Raw genomic sequence first — 19,892 nt, 5'->3', positions numbered from 1 at the left:
TTTTTAATTAGCTAATATATTTAGTGAAAGGTGTAGATGACTTTTGATTCTCAGAGGGCACGGAGTTCTACTGGCAATGGAGAATCCTAACAAAACCATTCAGGTTTTGCTTTGCTCTGTCCATTTATCTGGAAAGCATCTGCTTTTCCTTGCTGCATTTAACTATTTTCTCTCCATCACCGCTATCCTGGGAAACACTGTAATCCTAGTTGCGTTGCACAAGGAATCCTCCCTCCATCCACCATCAAAACTACTGTGCAGCTGCCTCGCAGTCACCGATCTTTTGGTTGGAATTATTTCCCAACCAGTCCTCGCTGTCTATTTTACGTTGATTGGAATAGCAGAAGATAACTTGATTGATCTTTGTGTGTTCTCCGCAAACATTGCTGCCCTCACTTTTACAATTCTAACTGCAGTGTCCATGCTAACAATGAGTGCAATAAGTGTGGACAGACTCCTCGCTCTGTTGTTGGGATTGAGATACAGGCATGTCGTAACTTTAAAGCGAGTTCGAGCTTTAGTTCTCTCCTTTTGGATTGCCAGCGTTGCCTTTACTCTGATTATGATTAAGAATTTCGCTATTTTAAAAATGTACGGTTATGCTTTAAATTCACTATGCCTTTTGGTCTCGCTCTGTTGTTATTCGAAAATCGTCTTCGCTCTTCGACATCATCAAGCTGCAATACAAGATCAGGTTCACCAAGAACAACCAAATGGAGGAACGGCACAGAACATGCAACAGTACCGAAAGACCGTATCTACTGCAATGTGCATTCTGTTGACCTTAGTAGTATGTTATCTGCCGTACAGTGTAGTTTTAGCGATAGTTACAAAAAACGGATCCTCCCCATTTCTTCATGCAATTTGGGCATTTACAACAACTCTTGTTTGTTTAAACTCGTCTTTAAACCCGATTCTTTATTTTTGGAAGATCAAAGAGGTGAGGCAAGAAGTAAAGAAAACGATCAGGCAGATGTTATGTTTCACAAATTAGTTTTAAAACTTTTTTTTTTTTTTGTATCTTACGGTTTGATATAAGATCTAAGAATTATGTTAATTTAAACTTATTCGGTGGACAGCAAAATAAATATAAAAAGGAAGAGCAATCGGAAGGCAACCCCTATGTTTGACATGAAACAATTAATAATTTTTAATTAAAATTTTTTGGACATAGAAGCAAGACCTCGTCAGTACACAATCACTATGATAATAGACACGCAGGCAGGATTCCGGATGACCTTCGCAATTGTTTTAGCGTGTTGAAAAAATGCCACAACAAGTTTGATTGTCTCATTAATGAGATGTTACTCATTAAACAATTACGACCGTGTTTAAATGTACAATCAGACTCAGTTCGCCCTAAAGTCTTTGTCTAACTTATGCAAATTAGAAACTCTGAACTCTTAGTTACTCCTGAAATCGCATATTTAATTAGTTTCCCTTGACAATGGCGCCAAGATGTCGCCGAAACGTCGGATTTATCTATCGTTAGTTTTTGCCTGTATATGTTTATCTAAATCATTGTTGATTAGAATTAAAATTTTACCTAAAATTTACCATAGCAACCGTGGGTATGTCCCATAGATAATTCAAGCAAGGCTGAATTAGGTCAGAAACTTTACATTTATTTTTCTTTAATTTAAGGAGGAGTGGTATGAGATAAGTTTCATTGCCAAAAATTACAGTTTTAGGAAAACGATTATAAAATCGATGTTTGTAGTCTGCAAATAGATTCAAATATCTTAAACCATTTAAACAGGGCAGTTTGAAATCGTCGCAACTTTGAGGATATACGCGTAACTTGTGAAGGTCTCAAGCTATATAACCATCATATTTATTTTAGCAGTTATTTTTTATAAAATAAACTTTTATGTACAAGGTAAAAAAATACACCTTCTGTGACATTAACATCAAGCAATATATTTCCTTTTAAGAAAACGAGTTTTAATGAAATCGATTTATTTAATTTGCAAATAAATTCTAATATCATAACCCTGTTCAAGCCGGGCAGTTTGAAACCCTTTCAAATTTAAGGAAAATCTTGTAACTTGTGAAAGTATCTAGTTATGACCATCAAATTTTTATTAGTATTCATGTTTTTAAAAATTAATATAAAAGTAAAAAAATTAACCTCCTAAAAAATTAAAACAAATCAATATAATTCCTAGTATTTTATATTTAATTTGTGGTTGTGCTTTTTGTACCTTATCAATTAAGTAGCAATCCATTAAATAAAGTTAACCTGTTTATTAAGGTGTTGATATTTCCAGGGAAACGTTCAGCAGAAAAACTCCAAGTCAGGGGATAAACTCGAATTCTATACAACACAGATTTCCTAAACTGCATAAATTTCCACAGCGATAAGTGTATTTACTTGCTGGTACTTTCCAAACTTTGCTTCTGATCGAGTTTACACCTTTCCATCCTGGTTAAAACAATGGAGAACATAAATTTTCAGAATATCGTAATCCGTGAAATAGTAACGCAACTCTTTCTTCGGTTCACTTTCTTTATCGTTGAATTTGTGAGTGAAAATTGACTAAACGTCCATGGTTCAAAAACGTGCATTATATTACTTCAACACATATTGTGGTGCAATTTTAAGGCAAACACATCAAAGTGTTGTTCGATCCATTCGTCGGTCAATTTATTTTATCACACATTAACTTAACTGTTGAAAGTGCTTTAACCTAACATAAAAAATAGTTTTATTTTTGGTTATATCAGTTTCAATGCGATTTTATCATTTTTTTCATCAGCGAATGTGGCCGGCACAAAATCCTGGTATACGCATGTCAGTATACTATTGAATTTTAACCCTGGGACGTACAATGTGAGGAGGGGAGGGAGGTGGATGCCTCCCCCCCCCCCCCTTTAAGCTTTTTTCAATATTTTAAAAAGACGATTTACCTAAAGGAGCTGAAACTTTCCGTAGCTGTTCCTTCATCATCTGGGGCAACCGTAGTGTTAAAGGACATCATAACTTTACCAAACACATCGTCGTTAAAGTTTAGTGGTTGAGTATTCACATAAACACGTAGGGGCCAAACCACCCCCTAATGTTTCATGAAGGCTATATTTGCTTGGTTTATATATTTCTGAACAAAGTTTGGCAGATGAGCTTTCTTTGTTCTCCAGTTTATTTTAATTTGGAAGTTGTGACAAAATGTCAGATTATGACGTCATAATTGATGACGACACCAAAACGTGCTATAATTTTTTGTAAAATCTGATGTAAAGATTATGTCATTGGAAGGTCTTGACTTGAGGAGTAAAATGCCGGAAACCGTTTTTTGCTATGATGATTATTTTTTGAGATATGGTAAATTAAATATTTTTTTGTTGTCCCCCCCGGAATTTGCTTAACCATACTGTCCTTCTTAAGTCAGTCTCTCTGGTTTATTTTTTTCAGTTTTATTCTAGGAAGGCTAATAATCTATAAAAACAGATAGCTTGATGTTGTCAAAAATCGTATGGTTTTAGAAATTTGATTTTCGGCTTTGTTAGGATAGTATTAACAGTAAAAAACCGGTGACGTCACTGGTTATGACGTAACAAAACTAATTTTAACGCAATAACACTAGAGGGATAATTTTTTATTCCGATTTTCTTCTTTATTTTTGCTTTAGTCATCTGGCACATCACATGTGCAACATAGCTGCATTTGCTGGAACAAAATTACGGCTCCAATTTGGGGATTTTTCTCAAGGGGGGACCCCATATTTTGCAGAGTTATTTTTCATATTTAAAAATGCCATATTTCATTCAATTTTTGTGATATGGACAAAATTCTTTCAGGTTTCAACTCCCCTTGATGTGCTCTTTCGAACACATTGTAAAAATATGCATATTAAAAACTTCAAAAGTGGCAAAAAACATGACGTCATCACTGTGACGTCACAACTTTGACATTTACTGACATTTTTCACGTAAATATAATTGGCAGTAGGTCTCCTGCTCATCTGCCAAGTTTGGTGTAGAAAGAGTCAATACTTTTTAAGTAATGCGAAATAATGTGAAATACCCAAGAACTGACGAAACATTTGGGGGGTGGTTTGGCCCCTACGTGAAATGTAATGGAAGTAATGATCAGATAAGGCTTGGCCAAAATCCAAATGAATAAAAGAGTAGTGAGGTCACTTAGCGATGTGATGACACCAAATTATCTTCTGTTAGTAGAATTTATGTGTGCATCATGTCTTGTTAATTTGGTGGCCTTAACTTTGACGGTTTTTAGGATGATGGTTACAACCTCCACAGGTCTTGGGGCTTTCAAAATTGTCTCTTGTGAATATAGCTAAGTAAATGGTGTTGACAATCACTTCCCTCTTCATTTTAATAAAGACATTAGAAAAAAGGTTGTATGTTAACTAAAAGAAGTAAAAGACATTTATGAAAGCTTTCGACAAAAGAGCTGCAGAAGCACTTGCCAGCGGCTCGTCTTCCCACAACATTTACCGTTATCCCAATCCTTCACTCAGATATTTTGGGCTATTAAATCTAGTTAATGCGTTATACATGCTCAGTCTGCCGTATTGGTGAGGTTGTGTGAGGCAAAAACAAATCAAATCAAGATGAGCGACTAACAATTTCAAACATTCTTTCTGTATACCTAATGATGTTATTGGTCTTTAATTGACAGGAAAAAAATAGAAAAATAAAAAGCGAAACGCAGAAAATCCCATGCATCGAGAAGTGGTATTTGACATGCATGCTTGAAAGGAAATTGTCACGTTCACTCGATATGGGGTCTTGACTGGTGATGTTTTCCTCAGTTGCAATTAAGTAGAGTAGCCTCCTGACAGTATTTGAATTTTGTTTTAGCAATATTATTTGATGTACGTGCACTGAATGTAAATGCTCAGTCCAATACTCCAAGCGGCTGATCAATGGACTTTGACAGAAATTGAAGGCTAAGATATACTCTGTTTAAGAATTTTTGTCGCTTTTCGTGTTTCTTTGATTTCCAAAAGGTAAAAAAAAAAGAAAAAAAAACGATCAAGTAAAGCGGAATTTTTCGTAAAGGAAGTAACTCATCATAGAACTGACTAAGCTTATTAACGTTCTGTGTATCCATTTATCTTTAATGCTGCTTTTGTTTGAATTATCAAGATGGAATTATGAAGAACTTTCAAAGGTTTGTTTAAACTATCATTTTAGAACTTAATGAATACGTCACGTTCTTGCTTCTGGGTGATCACTAGTGTAAAATAATTAACTCCGGCTCCTATAGATGACATAAATTTCCATGTCCAGGTTTACTTTTCATTTCCAAATGTTAAATATCAAGACATCTAGCTTGAAAATTGACAGCTTCAATTCGGGTCGCTTTCAATTCTGAAGTTATTGCTGTAGTGTAAATCGAAGGAGCGCAGGAAGATTTTTACATCAGGCTGTGTAGCTAACGTTTCGATTTAGTGCTACCCACAATGCTTCTATGAATTCTCTTTTCAATCTGTTCAAACCTATTTTCAGGTCTCCAAGCTCCAAACGATTCTACCAGTCGTAAACTGTTAGTCGGAGCTTTGCTGAAGCCATTTGCAACGTCCATGCTTGTTTCCTTTCCTGCATCATTTGATTGACAAGCCATTTTCTGTACTTAAGGACTTGAAGGCAACTAGCTGTTCATCAAGGTCAAAGGATCCCATTTGTCAGCACGGTGCAGTTGGAAAATTGCAGAGAGAACTACACAGCGACCATGGACGCAGACTATAGCGAAAGGATACAGTTTTTGCTTTGCTCTGATAACATATCTAAAAAGCTAACACTTTTCTTTTCGGCCATCTACATTGTCCTCTCAATCGCTACAATTTCAGGGAATACCTTGATACTACTTGCGCTACGAAAAGTGTCTTCTCTTTATCCGCCTTCCAAACTTCTGTTCAGTTGCCTCGCAGTCACTGATCTTCTTGTTGGTCTTATTGTGGGGGCAGCCGGTGCTGTGCATTTTATGATGTGGAATGTGCATGTAGAGTCGGGCCGATGGATGGACCTCTGTGTATACTCTGCATATGTTGTTGCAGTCGGTTTTACAGTTCTGACGTCGGTGTCGCTGGAAATACTCACAGCAATAAGTGTGGACAGACTTCTCGCTCTGATGTTAGGTTTGAGATACAGGCAAGTTGTGACTTTAAGGCGCGTCCAAACAATTACTCTCTGCGTTTGGATTCCTAGCATTGTTTATGCGCTTATACTGTTTTGGGAGTACGATGCGGCAAAAATCTACGGGTACACTTTACAATCACTTTGCCTTCTGGTGTCAGCTCTTTGCTACTCAAAAATATTCCTGACTCTTCGCCATCATGTGGTCGAAGTACAAGAACACGTTCACCGAAGGCAATCGAATGAAGGTGCATCACTGAACTTGAAAAGATATAGGAAAACGGTATCTACTGCGGTATGGGTCCTGATGTCATTAGTTATTTGTTATATACCCCATATAATAGTTACAATACTATACACAGTTAATGGTCCCTTTTCACGTATTGGAATCTTTTGGGGATTAGCAGGAATTCTTGTTTTCTTAAGTTCGTCTTTAAACCCGCTTCTTTATTGCTGGAAGATCAAAGACGTTAGGCAAGCGGTAAAGGTAATTGTAAGACAGGTGTTATGTCTGGCGAATTAATTTATTCAACGAGATGTGTTTCACAGTGGGAACCTTCCACAATGATATGTTCTCGTTTGATTAACTACACAATTAAATAGCCTGTTGTCTACATCGAAAAGGTAGAAAAAAGCTAATCCTTTTTCGTGATAGAATACAGAATATTTCGATTACACATCCAAATGGAGGCTAACTGAAATCGAAGCTTTGCAAATGAGTGCTGAAAATGACACCTTATAGATAACGCCGAGAGCACGATTTAGCTTATAGAAACAAAAACACTTCAAAAAGTGTACGCCTTCAAGGCAAAACGCAGTAATGTCGAAAGGCAAAAAGTGATACGGAAATGGTGGTGTCCGTGTTAACCAAAGGGGCTGTGTGCACAAATTGATTAGTTCTGTGGCCTGGGCCTTGGTTTAGTTAAGTTTAAGGCCAAAGAAAACACAATTTGATTAATTAGAGGATATGTATAAAGGTGATCTCTAGACCAAAAAATCTAATTATGCTTAGCTGACGAAAGTGGGTTGTGTTTAGATAACTAGTACTTGTATCACTTGCACTCTTGTGTCATAAGAGATATGGGATCCCAGGAAAATGTATCTCCTGTTATTGAATGTCAAACCGATATTGCACGCAATTATCACTTGGCAATTTCAACGATATCGTTTCTTAGAACCTGTATTAGTCAGTAGCTCCATCAGAGGGTCGTGTGTCACATCAAACTGATCAAGGAAGTGCGCCGCAAAGTAAGCTTTAAAAAGTAGGTCCGCAATGCGTACTTGTGAGCTTATGCTTAGTTTTATTGCATTGGGTTGGCGTCTGTTTTTAAAAGTCAGTATCTGGCAGTTTAATTGCTATAAGTGAGAAGGAATCACTGCAAAGATAAAGGTGTTACTTTGAAACTGGATACATTGTACACGTGGTAGAAAACTTCTGGCCCCTAGCTAAGTCGCATCCTGGAAGTTAAACCAAACAAGAGAGACGGGGCTGTGAGGAGAATCAGGCTGAAAGCCAAGTCCGCAGTCCTGGAGAAGATCGTTCTTCTAGAGGCTCCCAGACTCCACGAGAGCAACAAAACATTGCTGATCTTGATGTCCTCAATAGACTGCGAGCAGTCTCTCTTTTGCTCGGAACTCCGTGGGGAAGAACGGGTGACTACGAGTGGCGTGCGGACAAGCCGCGCGCCGCGAGTAGCGCGGGCGGCTTGCGGCTAACCATATCACGCTCGCGTGAGTTGCGTTCTTCTTTACGTTCTTCCCCACGGATTTTCGAGGAAAAGAGAGACTGCTCGCAGTCTATGTATTCCACCAAGAAGTTTGTTTGTAACGTCAGAGAACAGTTATTTCTTTCTTGACTTGATTGTGATGAACCATTTCGAATGGATTTAGTGACAATATAGTTCTCAAGTTTTTCCGTTTGAATCACTCAACTAAGTTTAAATGCTTTCAGTTCGCATTAAGGGAATTCAAACGCGCGTGACATTTCCCCTGCGTGCGTTACACTTGATTTAAAATTAACTCGTTGATCATAACATAAACATATATTAAAACAAAACCTTTATTTCAACAAGATAAGAATCAAAGCTACAAAGCTTGTGGGGTTGTGTATGCTTCTACATTAAAATGCGTTAATTAAAATATGTACCTGTAAAATACATGTGATTCGTTGTTAAAATTTTTGTTCAGTATGACTGTTGCATCATGTTTTGACTTCAACTGAGCATGAATTCAAAACGTAAACAAAAGAACAAGCTTAAATTTTGGCCTGGAAACAATTTTAAAGCTCCCATTCGATTTGAGTTCATGAAAATCTTCTCGCTCGCCCAAAGGACCCAAAGGGAAATTTGCTCCTCCCATTTTGTGAGGTGCAGTGGTCGAGGAATTTAGAATTTAGGTTTTTCGTTGGATTCACCTTCCGGGCTCTTTATCATACTGCACAAATGATAAAAATACGAATTCTAATGGACCTCTTTTCCTGTAGCTTGTGTACATTCGCCCCCTTCCCTCGACTTTTTGGAGGGGTGACGGCGAATATGCACAGGCTATATTCCTGCTACTGGGGAATTTCCAATTTCAGTCAAATGAAGTTAGTTTAGGTTGCTGTCAACAGTTTCCAGCACCTTTTCTGGGATGCATCGGTAGACTACTGATGCGGTTCTATTATGTACCAAGGTATGTGTGGGGCTCAAGACAGTACAGCTACTGCACGAATGTAATTTTTTGAACATGAGATATTTCGTAAACATCAAGCTGTATAGCTATTCCTTATTTAGGCTCGGCTATAGTTTTATCTGGGAGTAATTCTGCTTTAGACTGCGTACCTACTAAATATTATAGGGTTACGTAGTTCATCTACTGAGCGTATTCAGCATAAGTCTTTGCACAAGCCACACATTGGCAATAGGCAACTGGCTTTCCATTTTCGGCGCATCATTACCACCATTCTTTTTCTGTTGATGCTAGTTTACAGTTTCACGAAACAGTATAGGTTAACAACACAAACACTGTGCCCCTAACATTAATAAAAACAAAAGAGGTGCAGATAAACAACATCGAATCAAAATAGACGTTTTAAAGAGGTGCATGCCAACTGGCCTAAACATCGATGAGTAGAATGTCATCACGTCTGGACGTTACCATGGAAACGGTAAAATGTCTGAAAACGCTATTTGTATTTTAAAACACCTCTTCACAAATTCGCTTTCACTTTCTCAGACAAAAGACAGTAGTTAAATTGACTACTTAATTATTAGTTTACCTCGCATTTACATTCTTCTGTGACACGTTTCACCTGGCATCTGACCCGAGCAAAACTTCCCTCTTAAAGAAATGTGAAATAAAATAAGCCCAGTGCATGTTTAACTTTTTAACGTGGTCTTTTGGAGGAGAAGTGATAGATTTCTCAGGCAATTTTTCATCTCACATGAGATGCATGCTTGCATGCATTTGACATGCATGCTTGAAAGGAAATTGTCACGTTCACTCGATATGGTGTCTTGGCTGGTGATGTTTTCCTCAGTTGCAATTAAGTAGAGTAGCCTCCTGACAGTATTTGAATTTTGTTTTAGCAATATTATTTCATGTACGTGCACTGAATATAGATGCTCAGTCCAATACTCCAAGCGGCTGATCAATGGACTTTGACAGAAATTGAAGGCTAAGATATACTCTGTTTAAGAATTTTTGTCGCTTTTCGTGTTTCTTTGATTTCCAAAAGGTAAAAAAAAAAAAAAAAACAGAAAAAAAAAAAAGCGATCAAGTAAAGCGGAATTTTTCGTAAAGGAAGTAACTCATCATAGAACTAACTAAGCTTATTAACTTTCTGTGTATCCATTTATCTTTAATGCTGCTTTTGTTTGAATTATCAAGATGGAATTATGAAGAACTTTCAAAGGTTTGTTTAAACTATCATTTTAAAACTTAATGCATACGTCACGTTTTCGCTTCTGGGTTATCACTAGTGTGAAATAATTAACTCCGGCTCCTGTAGATGACATAAATTTCCAGTTTTACTTTTCATTTGCAAATGTTAAATATCAAGACATCTGGCTTGAAAATTGACATCGTCGGGTCGCCTTCAATTCTGAAGTTATTGCCGTAGTGTTAATCGAAGGAGCGCAGTAAGATTTTTACATCAGGCTGTGTAGCTAACGTTTCGATTTAGTGCTACCCACAACGCTGCTATGAATTCTCTTTTCAATCTGTTCAAACCTATTTTCAGGTCCCGAAGCTCCAAACGATTCTACCAGTCGTAAACTGCTAGTCGGAGCTTTGCTAAAGCCATTTGCAACGTCCATGCTTGTTTCCTTTCCTGCATCATTTGATTGAGAAGACCATTTTCTGTACTTCAGGAAAGCCAACTAACTGTTCATCAAGGTCAAACGATCTCATTTGTCAGCACGGCGCAGTTGGAAAATTGCAGAGAGAACTACACAGCGACCATGGACGCAGACTATAGCGAAAGGATACAGTTATTGTTTTGCTCTGATAACATATCTAAAAAGCTAACACTTTTCTTTTGGGTCATCTACATTGTCCTCTCAATTGCTACAGTGTCAGGAAATGCCTTGATACTACTTGCGCTACGAAAAGTGTCTTCTCTTTATCCGCCTTCCAAACTTCTGTACAGTTGCCTCGCAGTCACTGATCTTCTTGTCGGTCTTATTGTGGGGGCAGCCGGTGCTGTGCACTTTATGATGTGGAATGTGCATGTAGAGTCGGGCCGATGGATGGACCTCTGTATATACTCTGCAGGTGTTGGTGCAGCCAGTTTTACAGTTCTGACGTCGGTGTCGCTGGAAATACTGACGGCAATAAGTGTGGACAGACTTCTCGCTCTGATGTTAGGTTTGAGATACAGGCAAGTTGTGACTTTAAGGCGCGTCAAAGCAATAGCTATCTGCGTTTGGATTCCCAGCATTGCTTATGCGCTGATACTGTTTTGGGAGTACGATGCGGCAAAAATCTACAGGTACACTTTACAATCACTTTGCCTTCTGGTGTCAGCTCTTTGCTACTCGAAAATATTTTTGACCCTTCGCCATCATGTAGCCGAAGTACAAGAACACGTTCACCGAAGGCAATCGAATGAAGGTGCATCACTGAACTTGAAACGATATAGGAAAACGGTATCTATTGCGGTTTGGGTCCTGATATCATTAGTTATATGCTATATACCCCATTTAATAGTTACAGTACTATACACTATTAATGGGCCCTTTTCACGTATTACAATCTTTTGGGGATTAGCAGGAATTCTTGTTTTCTTAAGTTCGTCTTTAAACCCGCTTCTTTATTGCTGGAAGATCAAAGACGTTAGGCAAGCGGTAAAGGTAATTGTAAGACAGGTGTTATGTCTGGCGAATTAATTTATTCAACGAGATGTGTTTCACAGTGGGAACCTTCCACAATGATATGTTCTCGTTTGATTAACTACACAATTAAATAGCCTGTTGTCTACATCGAAAAGGTAGAAAAAAGCTAATCCTTTTTCGTGATAGAATACAGAGTATTTCGATTACACATGCAAATGGAGGCTAACTGAAATCGAAGCTTTGCAAATGAGTGCTGAAAATGACACCTTATAGATAACGCCGAGAGCACGATTTAGCTTATAGAAACAAAAACACTTACAAAAGTATACGCCTTCAAGGCAAAACGCAGTAATGTCGAAAGGCAAAAAGTGATACGGAAATGGTGGTGTCCATGTTAACCAAAGGGGCTGTGTGCACAGAAAAATTTTTGAAAATTGATTAGTTCTGTGGCCTGGGCCTTGGTTTAGTTAAGTTTAAGGCCAAAGAAAACACAATTTGATTAATTAGAGGATATGTATAAAGGTGATCTCTAGACCAAAAAATCTAATTATGCTTAGCTGACGAAAGTGGGTTGTGTTTAGATAACTAGTACTTGTATCACTTGCACTCTTGTGTCATAAGAGATATGGGATCCCAGGAAAATGTATCTCCTGTCATTGAATGTCAAACCGATATTGCACGTAATTATCGCTTGGCAATTTCAACGATATCGTTTCTTATAACCTGTATTAGTCAGTAGCTCCATCAGAGGGTCGTGTGTCACATCAAACTGATCAAAGTGCGCCGCAAAGTAAACTTAAAAAAGTAGGTCAGAAGCAGAAGCAGAAGAACCAACCAACCACAGGGCTTGGAATCGAAAATTTTGATTGGTTTAGTCTTACGCTTCTGTTTCCGATTCCGACAATTTAGTTTTCACTGGATCATAAGCGATAAATTCATAAGCAGAATTTGTTTTCTGCTTCTAACTTCGTCGGTTTGATTTTCACTGGATCGTATCATCGCGCTACGCTTCTGATTATGACTCCGGCTACGACCCCGTCGCTAGTGAAAGCCAGCCTTAAGTTAGAACCACTTAAAGCTAAAATTGAGGGTGCTTTTTGCACGCATTATACCATTCCCTTGCTAAATTTTACCGACTGAGGTCAGTTGAGGTTTTTACGCCGAGGATGAGCCAGAAGTGGTCACAACTTTTTTTTTTTTAAATCAATGCTTGTGGGTATTTTTTTCTTTTTTTTTAGTATTGTTCCATCCAACTTACCAGTTACGCTGAAAAGAGCTTGTCCTTACATTTACCGTTTGAGGATTCTGCAAAAAGGTGTAAGCCCAGGGGGTTGACGATGTCGGACACGTCATATTGTAAACATAGAAGAATGACATCATCGGTGTCTTGGGCTTGAGGTGAGGCTGCCAAAATGATATAGTAAGATTATTTTTAGTAAACGGGTATGTTATCGTGAACAAGTAACTGCCTGCTGTGAAATAGGGGGCTTTGGACCTTGGTAGCTTTTTATCTTCCTAATAACATTCATGTACAATACAATACAAATACAATACTGATTTAATGAAAAAAAATCATCATGCTGATAGGCCGAGGGTACGTCAATTAATCTCAAACAGTGTAGAAAGTTGAAATTGAGTGCAAAAAGTTCAAATTAACTGCGGAAGGTTGAACATAAATTGAATGTATATTATTACAAGTTGGAATGTATTCAATGATTTTTGTCCTGCAATTTTGAGTAAATAAACTTTATTCAGTTTTCAAAGACTACAAATTGCACTCGCCCGACGGGGTGAGCAATTTTTTTATTCTTTGAAAAATTTTCTCTTGCTTATTTATTCCAAATTGTACTCAAAATCATTTGATTACCTATAGATACGAGATAGTTAAAATACTATTCATTGATCACCTTCATGTCTCTTTGGTAAATAAAAGACAACTCGTATATATTTAAACTCGTCAGTCAGCCCAATCCGTTATTGAGTTATTTTTTTGTAAAAAAAATACCTCTTAGTCGGCGCGTCGGGTATGTTATAGACGGGTCAATGGGTGAGTGAGTGAGTGAGTGAGTGAGTGAGTGAGTGAGTGAGTGAGAGATGTATGTATGTCACACCTATCAGATTGGATCTACTATGAACAGCCAATCAAATTTCTTGTTGTAAAGGTAAATGGTACGTGAGAAACACAAGGTATGTATAAACACAAGGACTTTGGTAATTGAAAAATAAAGAGTGACGTTTATGTTGCCGGTTTGCGATTTTTAGTCCGGTTTGGAGGGGAGTGTGACAGTTACATACGTACATTGGGTTGTTTTAGAGTGCATAGTTTTCAGTGTAATGGTGGCTAGTTATGAACGAGATGAGTCTTGAGTTTTGAAGCAGTTCGTGAGTTAGTAGTAGGCAAATGGCACGAGATATTTTTATTTTTAATTACAAAGGGTAACTTGATACTTTTGTTTTTCACAGGGAGTTAATTCAATTAGAGGTCACGAATCGTCGGTTCTAGTTCTTAGGACATGCTTTAGAGGAGACGAGACTATTTAGGGGCCGTTTACATGGAGGAGGGTGCCTCGGGGGGATAGGGGCACCCTATGTAGTAGGGTTTCCCCTCTCTTTTGTTTTATACGGTTCGTTCTACATGCGAGATAGGGTGCCCCTAGGGGGTAGGGTTACCCTACCTTGAAGGTAGGGTGCCCCTAGGGGCTAGGGTTGACTTTTGTTGACATAAGCCCATGTAGAACGAAACGGTAGGGCTGGCTCGGGGGGCTAGGGCTATGTCTTGTTATGATAAGGCCGCTGACCACCAAGTAAAAGGCGCGAAATTTCAGTAAGAATTCAACATGGCTACGAATAACATTTCTAAAGGTGAATTATTTCGCCGCTATCAGCTGCAGAAAAGCTTAGAATACGAGGAGGAAGATCAAAACGAGGAGCAGTTAGAATTCAACGACCAACTGGAAAGCGGCAAAGACGGAGATGGAGAGCAAGCGTTCGCCTGTGAAGAAGAAGAAGCCGCGAAGACTAACACGTGTTCAAATGAAGCTTCGACCAAGAAACGTAAAAAAATGCAAAAGCAGGCAGTAAGTAAGAAGGTTAAGAAGTTTGTATGGACGGACGATAAAGTGGAAGATCTTCTGCAGTACATAAACGATTATAAGACAAATTCTGACTTCAAAGGAATTGATTTTGAAGCAGATCTTGCTTCTTTGTATGCTGCGGTGCGAAAATGCATAGAAGACGACGTTTTTCAAGAATTAAATATGTTAAAGTCAATCCACACAACTGAAAAGCAGCGGCCAAAGATGAGAGAGTGACAAGAATTGCGTTTGCCGCCGAAATTTGTCTGCGATCCGCCATTTTGTCTGTTTACTAAACTTAGTGACCACCCCTTCAAATTAGCTCTTGGCCCTAGCGGGGAGGGTGCCCCTAGATTGCATGTAGAACCGCGGTATCTTCAACCCTACTAGGTGGGGTGCCCCTATCCCCCCGAGGCACCCTCTTTCCATGTAAACGGGCCCTTAGATTTGAAGCAGTTCTAACGTTTTTAATAGTAAGTGCAGGTAACGATTGCTTTGTTCTTATTGCATGCAAATATAACGAGATACTGTTATTTTTTAGTTACAATGGGTAATTTGACACTCTTATTTTTCACAAGGTAGTAAATTCAATTAGAGCTGACGAATCGTCAACACTTGTTCCCACGAGACGTTTACTATTTTTAGTTACAAATGGTAACTCGACACTTTTGTTTTTCTTATGGGAGTAAATTCAATTAGAGCTTACAAGTTATCGGCTATTGTTCCCAGGATATTAAACAAAAAAGAAGCTTTCATTTCTGGACGGTTTTTACGTCTCTGCAGTAGCAGTTTAATATTTTTATTTGATGGGCATTTTATGACATTCTTTTCAGTCCGATATTTTTTAAAGGTAAAAAGTATGAAAACTGTTCAACTGTTCTTTGAAGACTGCGTGGCACCAAGTTAAAGTGGAATTTAATTAAATCAGACTTTCAACGTGCCAGAGAGGTTTTTTTTCTCTCTCTTTCAATTTTCGGTGAAGTAGTGTTGTGTAAAAAGGGTGAACTTACGACTCGTATAAAATGCGAAAAGTTCTCTTACTTGAATATTTTTGAGCAAAAATTCCTCTTGGGGGCTGGAAGGGCTCCCGAGGGGGTACTCCCAGAAAAATTGGTCGGGGGTGTGTAGCCCGCTTTCCAAAACCCTCACCCTATTTATGACCAAAATCTGCGATATTCCTTACCCTATTTATGACCTGACCAAAAATTCGAAACCCTATTTACGACCTGACCCTCAAATCAAAACCCTGTTTCAGACCTGCGTTATAATTAGCTCCCTAGTTCAAACCAATGTTAAATTACCGTAGGCATATAAATTTGTGAAAGACTTTTGTTGATTTTCTTTTCGATAATGATGAAAAAAGGGCTTCTTCTTAAAGCATACCCATATCAAGGCTAGAGTGCAAAAACCATACCCTATTTATGACCAAGATGGCCAAAATCAGCTAAAATCGATACCCTATTTATGACCAAAACGGCTGAAAAACCATACCCTTCGGGGCCGCACAGACCTATATAGCCCATATAAGGGAGTCCCCCCGCCGGGGGCAAGGGCTACGTGATCGGTGAGTGAGGGAGTAATGCATGTGCGAGTGTCCGACCAATCACAGTGTGGGTCGTATCAAAGAACGAATAAAATTGCCTATTAGAAAATAAGATGGTATCTACATTAATCTGGAGACTTGTCAGATTACTGTAGTTTCTTCAGTCAAACATTTTATGGCTTACTATTTAGTTATCTTACCATTACCGATGTAACATTGTATGTACATCATAAACTCCCAGTTTCTTTCTCGCTGTACATCGCAACCAAAAAACTTGTCAAATCAACCAAATCATTACTGTAAACAGTTCCATGAATGCTGCTATCTCCGAAACTTATAGTTCACAAAAAAATAACTCTTGCACGCCTTGCGTGCCTATGTTTGTTGAAAGGTGAGAGAAGCGAAACGAGATGTAATGAAACACCACGATCACGTCACACTCTTAGGCAGAATAGGTTTAAATAAAACACAAAACAAATTACTTACTTTGCAGTTAGTTTCTTTGTTTAGAACTATGAAAGTCTCGTTATTTCACTTCTTTACGTCGTTGTTCACTTTTTTTTTATGCAGCAACGAAAAGCTTTAATTTTAAGACGATCAGGAACATATAACATTTTCCTTCAAAGAGTGCAAACAAAACTTATTATCATTCGATGGTGGTTTTTTTCTTCCTTCTTATTAGCCAAGGATCCACCACCTGACTTGCAAATAACTGCCTACAAATAATGGTCTGCTTGTTTTGCTGCAAAATTATTCCGCTCACGCAACGTTTTAACCACGCTCTTGTGTGAGAAACGGAAGATTGCTTCCCTTAGCTGTCAGAGAGTGATTTACATATGAAAACAAACTTGGTGATCGAATGGTTGTCACTGTCTCGCAGATTATTGATCGCAAATAATTGATCCGATCGCTAACGGCAAATAACGATATTTTGCTCAGCCTGTTAAATATTTGAATGGCCAGTAGTATTAAAAATAAATACTCTGTGTTGAAGTAACTTGTTTTTGCAATTGCCTGGCATTGGTGTTTCCCTTTTCCTGAATTAATCTTTAATTTTAAGGTGCGAACTAGAGAAAGACGATCTCCGTTTTCAAATTCTAAGCGCCTTAAATACGAAAAACCTTGTTTACGGTACAAGGAGGAAAAATACTGTCAGCTAAATAATAACTGATATGCCTCGAATTTAGCACCACTATAATTTTGTGAGTCCTAAGATAATAGGCAACTTTTTGCAAGTTTATATCATCATATACTGTATCACCTTGTCTAAAAATAATTTCTTCTTTATCTCTCAAAAGACTAGGCCTTCAAAATTCAATCGTTTGTTGCATAGTGTAGGAGCCTCGACATTAACAACTGTTAAACTTAGCTAAACTTGCCAGGCAGGTGTGGAGGTCAGTTGTGTTAACGGCGTCACGGAGCACTAAGGAGAGCACAAATTATTTCAGTTGTGCTCAGCCTGCGAGTCTAACGGTGTTATCGTGTGACGCCAAATAGTAGCGGCGAAGACAGAATTCAGCAAAACTTAAACGAAGATAACTTTATGCAACTGCAAGTTTCACCGGCGTTCACTTCAGTTTACTACCATCGAAAAAAACTAAATCGATTTCAACTAGTTCTGATCTGAATCTAACAGACAAATCCGAAATACCGAATCTTAACAACGTTGTCATTGACTTCAAGCAGAAAACTTTCATGCAGCAAAGTTGGCAGATTGAAATTCAGGGTCTACAGAGGACTCGCCATAAGGAAAATCGCCTCACTGACAGATGTTTAGCTCGTTTGACTTAATTAAGCATGAATATGTAAATCCAAATGAATATATACATCAAACTGTGGTCAAACAATTAAACATCAATAACAAGTGTGTGAAACAACCAAAACTGACGACATTAACTAAAATAATATTACGCCATGGTTTTAAGCTTCCTTTAACAGATATAGAGCGATTAGATCAGTATTACGTTCATCACAAAGGAACGACGATTCTACAGAAATTGACTATCAGTCAGCTTTTGTAGTGTCTGAGAGTTAAACCGAAGGTACTGTTTCTTGAAGTTTACAGCATCTTTTCGACTTAAATCCTAGATTTGAGTATCGGATGCCTTCTTAAGACAGCTGCTTCAAAAAAAACAAAAAAACAGAACGCAGTTTGCAATGGAAAACTCTACCGACAAGGAAGACTACAGCAAGACCATTCAAGCCCTGTTTTGTACAGATCGTTCATCAGGACAACATTGGATTTTTCTGTCTGCTTTAAACAGCCTCTTCTCCGTTACCGCATTTCTAGGAAATACTTTGATCTTAGTTGCGTTATACAAAGAGACATCTCTACGTCCACCATCAAAACTCTTGTACCGCTGCCTTGCAATCACTGATCTTCTGGTCGGCCTTATTTCAGAGCCAAGCTCTGCTTTACACCTCGCTTTCCTAACAACGGAACACCGATTGACTGATCTTTGTTTTTATTTCGCAGCCCTTTCGACAGTCAGTTTTACAATATTATCTGCAGTTTCTTTGCTAACACTGTCTGCGATTAGTGTTGATAGACTACTCGCTCTGATTTTGGGGTTGAGGTACAGACAAGTAGTAACTTCAAGGCGGGTTAGAGCAATTGTTATCTTCTATTGGATACCCAGCATAACTTTTGCATTGATGTCGTTTTGGAACCTCACTATTGCAAAAAGTTATCATTACACAATAATCTTACTTTGCATTTCTGTCTTAACATTTTCGTATTCGAAGATTTTCTTCACACTTCGCCATCACCATACTCAAATTCACCAACACCAAGGACAACCGGAGAGTGGAGAGGCCCCCTTGAACATAGCAAGATACAGAAAGACAGTGACTACTGCGATATGGGTACTTATGGCATTACTAGCTTGTTTTCTGCCCTACAGTATAGTCCTACTTATCTTTACTACTCATGGATCGTCTCCACTTGTTGATATCATTTGGGAATTAACTGCAACTCTCGTTTATTTAAATGCGTCTTTAAACCCGATCCTTTATTGCTGGAGGATGACGCATATCAAACAACAAGTAAAGAACACCATCAGGCAGATTCTTTGCTTGTCAAATGAAGTGACCTTTTAAAAACTCTCTATCGACCGAATGCTTTGCGAGCGTTTGTTTTCGTTTTGATTCTGTCGCTGAAGAAAGCGCTAGAGAAATCGAAAGGATTTTGGGCATTTTGGCGACCTCAAATTTAATATACTGGTAAAAACAGATGTAATATGTTCGCTTTTGATGCCTTTTAGCTTAGAACTTTCGTATTTTGAAATTCTGATCTCGCGTCGAGGGGTGACAAATGTCAGCTACAAAGTTCCTCCCACTTTGTGCTATGCCGAGAACTGAAACAACTCCATAAAATAAATTTGCTTTTTTATTTGCTTTCACAAGCGTATATATACAGATTGTACAGCTTTTTTCTTCGCTTAGAGTACTGCCTTAGACGTGATGCAGAATAAGAGTAATAAATACAATTTCTTTTTTTCTTTGGCGATTTCATTCCGCGCTTTAGAATCCTTATAGTGTTTTTTATCGATAACCGGTCACGTACGGATAGTAAAAAAGTTTTCAGTTTGCTCATTTTGCAAGAAAACACAGCGGAGAAAGAATCTAGTTTCATCAATATAATTTCAAGAATTCTTACCATAGTTAAGCTAAAACTGGACAGGCGATGTGACAGGCGATGCGATAGTCTTTTCAGAGGGCTGAAATACGAAAAAAAATAAAATCAATTCACTGTCACTAGCCTCACTACAGCAGATGGGAGCAATTTTGATTTCTTGTACCCGAGTACATCGTAACTGTTCCTCCACCGATTCTGGACATATTTTCTCAGATAATTCT

General features: G+C 38.2%; 5 protein-coding genes across 5 annotated transcripts; all 5 read left to right on the top strand.

Annotated features, from left to right (window-relative positions):
- Positions 1–30: 30 nt before the first annotated feature.
- LOC149096223 (melanocyte-stimulating hormone receptor-like) lies at positions 31–2,247 on the top strand. Its single transcript, XM_089281637.1, has one exon. It carries the CDS (start codon positions 77–79, stop codon positions 992–994), a length of 918 nt encoding a protein of 305 aa, XP_089137763.1. The 5' UTR covers positions 31–76; the 3' UTR covers positions 995–2,247.
- A 2,867-nt stretch (positions 2,248–5,114) lies between these two features.
- On the top strand, positions 5,115–8,243 carry LOC149096222 (melanocyte-stimulating hormone receptor-like). The gene has a single exon (XM_089281670.1). The coding sequence runs from the start codon at positions 5,699–5,701 to the stop codon at positions 6,623–6,625; it is 927 nt and encodes a 308-aa protein (XP_089137796.1). The 5' UTR covers positions 5,115–5,698; the 3' UTR covers positions 6,626–8,243.
- Positions 8,244–10,094: 1,851 nt separating this feature from the next.
- Positions 10,095–13,659, top strand: LOC149096221 (histamine H2 receptor-like). Its single transcript, XM_089281392.1, has one exon. It carries the CDS (start codon positions 10,545–10,547, stop codon positions 11,469–11,471), a length of 927 nt encoding a protein of 308 aa, XP_089137518.1. The 5' UTR covers positions 10,095–10,544; the 3' UTR covers positions 11,472–13,659.
- Positions 13,392–14,883, top strand: LOC149096220 (uncharacterized). The gene has a single exon (XM_089281393.1). It carries the CDS (start codon positions 14,255–14,257, stop codon positions 14,726–14,728), a length of 474 nt encoding a protein of 157 aa, XP_089137519.1. The 5' UTR covers positions 13,392–14,254; the 3' UTR covers positions 14,729–14,883.
- A 2,809-nt stretch (positions 14,884–17,692) lies between these two features.
- On the top strand, positions 17,693–19,165 carry LOC149096219 (adenosine receptor A3-like). Its single transcript, XM_089281240.1, has one exon. It carries the CDS (start codon positions 18,192–18,194, stop codon positions 19,131–19,133), a length of 942 nt encoding a protein of 313 aa, XP_089137366.1. The 5' UTR covers positions 17,693–18,191; the 3' UTR covers positions 19,134–19,165.
- Positions 19,166–19,892: the final 727 nt, after the last annotated feature.

Source organism: Orbicella faveolata, unplaced genomic scaffold (assembly GCF_042242905.1).
Source record: "Orbicella faveolata isolate gen_17 unplaced genomic scaffold, um_ofav_v1 contig_48, whole genome shotgun sequence".
NCBI lineage: Eukaryota > Metazoa > Cnidaria > Anthozoa > Scleractinia > Merulinidae > Orbicella > Orbicella faveolata.
Note: the sequence above shows the minus strand (reverse complement) of the source record. Positions and strands in the feature narration are given on the sequence as shown.

Bases quoted from the DNA above. Each gene is read 5' to 3' on its own strand.
- LOC149096220 (XM_089281393.1), top strand. From the start codon at position 14,255: ATGGCTACGAATAACATTTCTAAAGGTGAATTATTTCGCCGCTATCAG.
- LOC149096223 (XM_089281637.1), top strand. From the start codon at position 77: ATGGAGAATCCTAACAAAACCATTCAGGTTTTGCTTTGCTCTGTCCAT.
- LOC149096222 (XM_089281670.1), top strand. From the start codon at position 5,699: ATGGACGCAGACTATAGCGAAAGGATACAGTTTTTGCTTTGCTCTGAT.
- LOC149096219 (XM_089281240.1), top strand. From the start codon at position 18,192: ATGGAAAACTCTACCGACAAGGAAGACTACAGCAAGACCATTCAAGCC.
- LOC149096221 (XM_089281392.1), top strand. From the start codon at position 10,545: ATGGACGCAGACTATAGCGAAAGGATACAGTTATTGTTTTGCTCTGAT.